The sequence below is a fragment of the Sphaeroforma arctica genome (assembly GCF_001186125.1).
Source record: "Sphaeroforma arctica JP610 unplaced genomic scaffold supercont1.183, whole genome shotgun sequence".
Classification (NCBI taxonomy): Eukaryota; class Ichthyosporea; order Ichthyophonida; genus Sphaeroforma; species Sphaeroforma arctica.
This window is the reverse complement of record NW_014040375.1, coordinates 37,755-45,702: the sequence shown is the minus strand read 5'-3', so window position 1 is coordinate 45,702 and position 7,948 is coordinate 37,755. Positions and strand designations below refer to the sequence as shown.

Here is a 7,948-nt window from a genome sequence, read left to right as displayed (position 1 = left end):
TATATATATATACATGTATATATACTCACACACACTCACACACACACATATATATATATTAGCTCAAGTATATAATTATTTTCATGTCTCGCTTGAATGATATATCTGAAGCGGTCCATGCGTACTCCAAAAGAATATAAAGAGCTGAGGAGCGAGACAAGCCCGAGTTGTAATTTATGCCACTTTGTACACCTTAATCGTAATAGGCGTTGCATACTTCATCGTAATCAAATATATTGCGACTCAGTGATTATAACTGAACCCATACACAGTATAAACTTCGATCGTACCTTCAGAGTTGAAGTCAATCTTTTCCCGTGACCTGCCGTTACCCATTGTGTATATATCAGATGGGGCCGTTGTTCACTATATTATGGCCCGATGTTCATAGGGTAGGCTGAAAAGTATACTGCGAAGTTTCAAATATGATTCCTCTTCAGATCATAGCCATCATCAGCCCAAGTGTAACTGATAATCGTATTGTCCTGTCACGTGTGACGGCTAATCGTGATTTAGTCCGACCCCTACTCGATACTATGGATTTGTGACCTGTTATTGCTTCTGATTTCAATTTAGTTTCAATTTCTCCATCCCTGAGCGTAGATAAGCGCCTCGTGATTATATTCTAATTGAACCTGCTGATTGTACCGCGTCACATTTACATACACACTGACCATGCCCATTCCAATTCATGTACTGTATATACTATATATATCTGCAACATCTCTTTTTTGAGTTGTATGGATTATTGAATTTGGAGCCCTCGACTCTACAAGGCAAATCCGCAACTTGCCCACAAATTGTTTGCCCTATTCGTATCCAGTATCCACTATTCAGTATTCTAATTCGAAGTTCCCGCACAAACATTCCAGTCTGTCTTCGCGATTTGATATGGAGTAAAAAAAAGTAAATAAATAAACCAATATATTTTATATAATAATTAGGATTGGTGTCTGGACAGTGGACAGTTGACGCTAATGGTTGACAGCGATTGACCCCAGCTTTTCAGTTGTGCATTCAGCCATTCACTCCACTGTGAGAAGTTGAGCTGTGAACTGTTGTGAGTGTGTGTCCTGTACTGTACTCTGAGGACTGAGAGTCTGTGAGTTCGCAAGACAATTTGTGGCCTGTGGGGCTGTGCGGCGTGGGCTGTGGCTGGGAATTGGGATGTTCATCAGTTCATGTGGCTGTGCCGCGGTGGTCCTGAAGACCTGGACAGTCTGTGCCCTGTGGGCTGTGGACATATGCGGTTGATAAAAATTATGTCCTCGACTTCGAGTCCTCTGAAGTCTGATGAGTCATGAGTGATGACTTTGTAAATAAAAATAGTCTTCCCCCGATCCCCTTCTCTGTATGAAAACCCATGGTCCTCTGGAAGTCTGGATTAGGTCATTAGGCCCTTAGGCCTTAGACCTTAGGGTCGCGAGCAGAAATCAGGTTTTCTTTCGACGACATCGTAAATTAATTTAGCAGAGACCCAAATCCAGAAGGCCATGGAAAGCCAAACTGAATGGGATCAACGACTATTTACCACAGGTCGCTTCTCTATATATAGAGTCTCCACTTGCTAAATAATAGTAAAATACATAAAAGCTATTTTTTTATATATATTAAAATGAAATCCAACCAAGTTTACACTCTCTCGACAATTAAATATAAATAGCCTTCTACTATTTAGAGTCGAGACTCGAGAGTCTCTGCTGACAGTCTGCCATACGCAGAGTAATTATTTTGTTTTGAAAAAATAAACACACAAAAAAATCAGGGCTCAGGCCCTCTGCCTCTGAGGAGTCTAAATTAGGGTCGCGAGCAGAAATCTCAGTAGCGGAAATCGTATAAATTAGCAGCGACCCAAATGCAGTGGGCCTTGAAATAGTACCAAGAGACCTATACGTAAATATTGTTTTTAAAATAGTCATATTTTGCTGATCTTTTTTTTTTAAAAGAGAAGGCTATTTATGTTTCAGGTGGTTATATATATAAATAGTATGTATTTTTACGAGACAGCGCGAAACACCGATATCTGAAGATTTGATTATTAAATCTCACGTTCCGTAATAAGCGAAATCGTGGGCCCGGGTGCGGGTCTATCTCTCGCAAACCCAATAAAAAAGGCAGAAGGCAAGAAGTACAGTTCAGTATAAATATATTCTACTGTATGTATTTTTTTTAACACAGAAAGTACTCACATAAGAAGCGTATGCTTGTGGAAGGATGGCTTACGCCCAATAGCACCCAAATCTGAACAGCTTACTTGTAGTTACTATTATCAATTACTGCGTTCAGAGGTATATAGTACACAAGAGAAGACCAACAGAGGAACGGACACATAATTTAGGCGCACAGATAACCCAACTTTGTAAGTGGGTCGTAGGTAGCACCATATGTGTGCTTTATCTTGCAATACTATATCTGAACTTGTAGCAAGAATCACTGTAGGATAATATCAATAGTTCGTGAAAATTCAGCTAGAATAACAGAATAGATAGAAGCCCCATCCCAATAATCACAAATCCTGGCAAGAATGGCGGACTCTGAAGACTGGGAAGCGTTGGATAGTGCGGGCGAGTTTGACAAGGTGCCCGACTCTGGTGCCACGATTGATCGGTATGGGTTTTGTGACGACATGATATCGCATGTAAAGTGAGAAGCAATGTGTATGCATCTAAATGTATTGGAATGAGGCCAATGTTTCCTACCGTAGTTTACTATTTAGCACAGGCAATATATATAATCGTTAATTCGCTACTTTTTTAATTGTACTAGATTTTAGGTCTGTTTGTGTCTCGCTGGTAGTATTTGTATACGCGTTTTACTCATAAAGTGTGCATGATTATTAAAATAATATATATATATATATATATGTGTGTGTGTGTGTGTGTGTGTCGCGTGTGTGTGTGTATGTGTGGGTATACGCGTATGTGTGTGCGTGTGTGTATGTACAAGGTATTTACATTTATATTTATATATATATATATATGTATATAATATATATAAATATAAATGTTTTTTCGATTATTCTAGACATTTTTTAAAAATCAGTTCTGTGTGTTTATAGTTCTTTCAGTATACATATTCATAGATTCTTATATTGACTCGCATATCTCGTGCACAAAACACATATATGCACATGATTATAATACTGGATGTGATAGCTATTTCAGTGTATGTGTTTGAGTGTATGTGTGTCGGAGTATGTGCATATGTGTGTTCGTTTGTGTCTGTGGTTGTATATGCACGTATGTTTAGCTGTTTGTATGCCTATAAACGTTTGTATACGCATACATATATATATATATATATATATGTGTGTGTGTGTGTGTGTGTATGTATATGGTGTGTGCTTGTGTAGAAATTAAATTGTAATGATATATAGATTGGTACATATTCCTTCTGGATATAGTTTGTTTGAACTTAAACTTGAACGAATGGCTAGGGAACATTATAGAGATAATATTTAGTTGGGAACGCCGACTAAACTCGAAACAGGTTTCATTTAGCCTACTGAAATTCAATGAATCTACTTTGTAGATACTCGAGCGTCGCTAATCAAGTGGATACCCAATTCTCTGCTATGGCCCTGGGCGCAAATAACAATTCAAACGTGGTATGTCGCCTATATAGTATTTGAAACAATCTTGGATACTCATACACGCTGTTTGCTTCTCGGGCATACACGAGCGAATCAAGACTTAAAAGTGCGATGATGACGCGGTGTCTAGTACTGATCGGTGTAGTCCAGCAATTGTCTTGAATTTAACGGATTATCCAATTTCGTGAAATCCTCGAATTATTCGATAGAAGGTCCTGCTTGAGAATTTGGAGAAGCATAAGTATTCAGCTTCACCATTTGTCTGATTTGTATGTGTATTCGCTAGATTTTCAAATGCACGTGCGTAGCTCGCATGTACCTTTCGTACATGCATCTTTATATTGACGTGCTGTCTCATCCTGTGCGTTTATGTATGCAGTTGATTCTGATTTAATTTATTTACTGTTGATTAGCACGTGCCTTTGTACTGACGAACCTCCAATTTCGCAATCACTGTTAATCAAACAGTCAGCAACGAACGTGAAAGTACAGATCCTTAGGCGGCCTAACTCGAGCCAGAACGAAACTCAACCGAAGTTGCTTAAACGCCCCTCATCGCCTGCAACGGTGACCTCTAGTGAGGGCCAGGAAAAGCCTGCGCCAGTTACCAAAACCGCAAAGGCTGGGCAACAAGGACATGGTAATAAGACAAAGGGGAAGCAATTAGAAGGCAAAGCAAGTAAAACGCTAACCCAGCGCGAGATAGATTATGCTGCAGCGAGAGAGAAAATATTCGGCCAGAATCCCGTGGCATCGGGCAGCACCGGATCGCTCAGTGGCATGGGCAGTGGAGGGTCTGGGAACTCCACACCCACACCCACACCCACCCCAGTCTATTCACGGAACAGCTACAACAATCACAGCGCAAACCCGAACAATATGAATAGCAATTACAGTACAAATTATATGACCAACAGCCATTACGGCAACATCAGCGACCCCAGCATGGCAAACATTAACAACAACAACATGGTGAACGTAAGTATCACACCAAACACCTACACAACGGCCTACATGCCGTACAGTAACCATGCGTACGCCCATCAGGTCGGCACTCAGTCGCCCACCTATTCCAATAGAATGTCGCCCACTCCTAGAAACGGGCCCGGCGTGCCCATCGCCAACAGGTACGCGGCCGAGTACACCGTGAGATACCCAGTCAACAATGTACCGAACACTAAAGCCGCGCCAATGAACAGCAACATCATTCGAGAGCCTAGGGTTGCAGACAATTCTCGTGGTTTCGGGGTTGCAAGGGGTAACGCGGGGAACGACGTAACACGCCCGTCTATGGACTCTACATAGCAGGCACTTATAAGATGATATTGTCGAACTGCACAGGTAGCGAGTTGCGACAATTATATATTGAACATATAAAGAACTTTTTATACATATTTGATTTCTGCTACCATGTTTTAGAACTCAACTAATTGAAAGGCACGCACTGTGGAACTGATAAGTGAATCCCTATGTCACACACCCATTTAATTTGGCGAGCAATGACTCGGCTAGAGATAATCTCAAGCTAAACATTGGTAAGGGCAAGTCTATGAATTCTTGCCCTTATGAATTCTTGCCCTTCCATCCAGTGTACGCCTGTCGAACAACAGAATATCTCAAAAGTGAACATGCAAATATAGGTTGAAACCTAGCAATCATGATTGATTTCAATGCACTCCATCTCGCCTCGCGTCGTAGATGGTAACTCATACAACTTGTACTGCATGTTGATATAGTGGGAATGCGCAGAGCATAATTTATATTTACTTTAAAAGGACTAGAAGGTATATGGATTGGGACTGAGCACATATATAAGAACGGTATCAACAGCGGAGAGTCAATTGTCGGCTTGTAGGTGCGAAGTGGCAAGGTGAGTCACGGGCCCGATGTGACCCTCTCGGCCGTCTAGTAATATCTCCCCAGCATTTTTCATTCCAGCGCCAGCGTGAAGGAGAACGTTGCCAGCCATGGACGGGATCACATAGCAGGGAGCGTAATACAAGTGTGCGCAGTGCCGTGTGGTTTCATCGCAGGTCATCCCCTCCTGGGCATGGCTGACGGAAGTATCCGAGGTTGTGAGAAGGCTAGATCAATGCGGTCAAACCCCTATTCGGACGGACTGACGCACCTCCAGGCTTGAGTACCTCTTGAGATATCACTGGTTGGAATAGGCATACTCGCGAACCTCGCCGTCACTCGCTATTCGTTCAGCCACTTCCCTACTTCTCCCAAGTCAGGTATTTGTGATCACCCAGCTGTCTGGGTGATACCATGTGACGCACCAGCAGGATAATGCCGGTGACAAGGCTGAGTGTGCCTACCACCATATACGCGATGCCCATGAAGTTGTTGTTGCCACCAATCCAGCTGCTGGTACTGAGAACCATCATCTTTTTACCATTGAACTTAGTCACGGGGTAGTTGTAAGTAATCTGGATGGGATTTGCAAGATAGACAGTTTGACAGATTTGAGATACTGTTCGTTGGCGTCAAATGCACTCTCAAACGGGACCTAAATTATCTCGCCTGCGAACTGCGTTAACTAAGCGTAGTAAACCGGATCATAGATTTGAAAGACAAAGTTCAAAAAAAACCCCACCCCAGCCCAACGCCGAACATACGTCAAAAGTGTAGGTCCCCGCTGGCAAAGTGACATCGGCGATCTTACGGTATAGCTTGCGGAACTTTGGTAGCGCAGCAGCCCTCATCCAGACAATGAGATCCAGATTCTCGTAGCCCTACACATGATATAAATTGAGATCAGATATATAAGAACAGGTGTGTATGGCTGGGGAAGAAAGGGTGGATGGTATGTCATGGAAAGGTAGAAAATTTAATGCGAGTACTACTCTAAACATGAATACCTCTTGCCGACGAGATAAATATTGTAATAAATGGATGCATAATTTGGATACGCCCAAATCAATTCACAAATTACCTCAAATCCGCAGGAGCACTTTACGCTAGCTGAAGAGTAGGTTTTGAGGTCTGAACTTGTTTCGAGCACGTTCACGCACCACTTATAAATAGCTGTTAATGTATACGGATGCCCATTGTGATCGCATGTGATTCGATTACTCACCGACAACTATGGATAAAGACACCATATGTACCTGTCTCAGCTCAGGGTAAACCTTGGTGGCAGGGAAATCAGTGACGTTGTGCGTCCAACTAGGAGGGCGGACAGTACCGTCAAAGCTCGCGGGATTCTTAAACTTGGTGTCGGCGTCCGAAGTCCAGGCAATATTGTCCGCTACCAAACTCACGTTTACACCGGCTGAATCTAACAAGTAGATAGTATCTGGAGAAGGTTTGTAGTTGTGCAAAATCAGAAATCATGTGCACACTTTCTTGAAAACCTCAAATAGCCATCACCATTAGTGTTAGACTGACAACTGCGTATCAGACCAGCCTTGTGATGATACGTACATAACTTTGCTGCCAAAAATAGCATAGTGCAAACATGCAGTACACACCAGTACAGCGAGCATTCTTCTAGCACTGGTATATCTGTGGTCAATACCTCTAACAATACAGAACAGCGCATTAAGTTACTAAAGCATCCATTTCACGGACATACATCAAGCCAAGCATCGCAACGTATTCAGGCGGTGTGCTGAAATGATGTGTGCTGTTAAAAACTGTTGCAAAAATCCAATTAAGATCCACCATACAATTGCATCAGACACCACATCTTCTGCTTCATTTACATAACCAACGTCGAACACGAAAATGCAGTAACTCTGTAATCACTCTTGTCTTGTTCTCTTGTGTATATTACTGATTGCTTATGAAAATATCTCACACGCTTTGTAAGTAGCAGCGCCTGTTGAGATACATAAAGTATAAAAATATACAGTAGAGCACAATGTCGTTAAGAATTGTCACATACTTAAGTCAGTCCGTTCGCCCAGTCGACTTACCGTTGAAGAAACTGTTAGCGACGTAACCGCAGGGCGCGTACGCTGATCCGTTTGATAGTGTATCCAAAGGATCGCAGGTTGATTGTACACCAGACCCACCGTGTAGTTGATTGTCGTCGCGTGATTTTACATATCTTCTGTGGTTCTGGTAGTAGTTATCTAGGGCGTAGTACATGTAGACCTGGAGTGATATACAATAGGGAACATTGAGAGGAATGAAGGGACAAGGGAAACGAGCTAAGTCCTCACGAATGCCCCAGTAAGCGCAACTGGGACTTTCTCACGTACGTGGACTTGGCCCAAACAGGTACGAAGATATATACATATATGTGTGCGTGTGTGTGTATGTGTGTGTGCGTGTGTGTGTGTGTGTTTACGCACACACACACATATATATATATATATATATATATATATACACACACACACACAC

The 7,948-nt window shown here is 42.2% G+C and overlaps 3 protein-coding genes across 3 annotated transcripts in view; 1 reads left to right on the top strand and 2 right to left on the bottom strand.

Annotated features, from left to right (window-relative positions):
* Positions 1–336, bottom strand: part of SARC_03553 (AGC/YANK protein kinase) — a gene marked incomplete at both ends in the record, with an annotated part of 8,084 nt that extends 7,748 nt beyond the window's left edge. The window contains one exon of the mRNA XM_014302648.1: positions 291–336. Within this exon, the coding sequence (XP_014158123.1) occupies positions 291–336 (46 nt within the window). The remainder of the gene's footprint in view (positions 1–290) is intronic.
* A 1,848-nt stretch (positions 337–2,184) lies between these two features.
* SARC_03552 (hypothetical protein) lies at positions 2,185–4,974 on the top strand. The gene is made up of 3 exons (XM_014302647.1): positions 2,185–2,607; positions 3,532–3,607; positions 4,061–4,974. The coding sequence occupies exons 1-3, from the start codon at positions 2,525–2,527 to the stop codon at positions 4,895–4,897; spliced, it is 996 nt and encodes a 331-aa protein (XP_014158122.1). The 5' UTR covers positions 2,185–2,524; the 3' UTR covers positions 4,898–4,974.
* Positions 4,975–5,811: 837 nt separating this feature from the next.
* Positions 5,812–7,948, bottom strand: part of SARC_03551 (hypothetical protein) — a gene marked incomplete at both ends in the record, with an annotated part of 6,407 nt that continues 4,270 nt past the window's right edge. Inside the window, 4 exons of the mRNA XM_014302646.1 lie at positions 5,812–6,024; positions 6,214–6,321; positions 6,727–6,893; positions 7,516–7,696. Coding sequence (XP_014158121.1) covers positions 5,812–6,024; positions 6,214–6,321; positions 6,727–6,893; positions 7,516–7,696 — 669 coding nt within the window. The remainder of the gene's footprint in view (positions 6,025–6,213; positions 6,322–6,726; positions 6,894–7,515; positions 7,697–7,948) is intronic.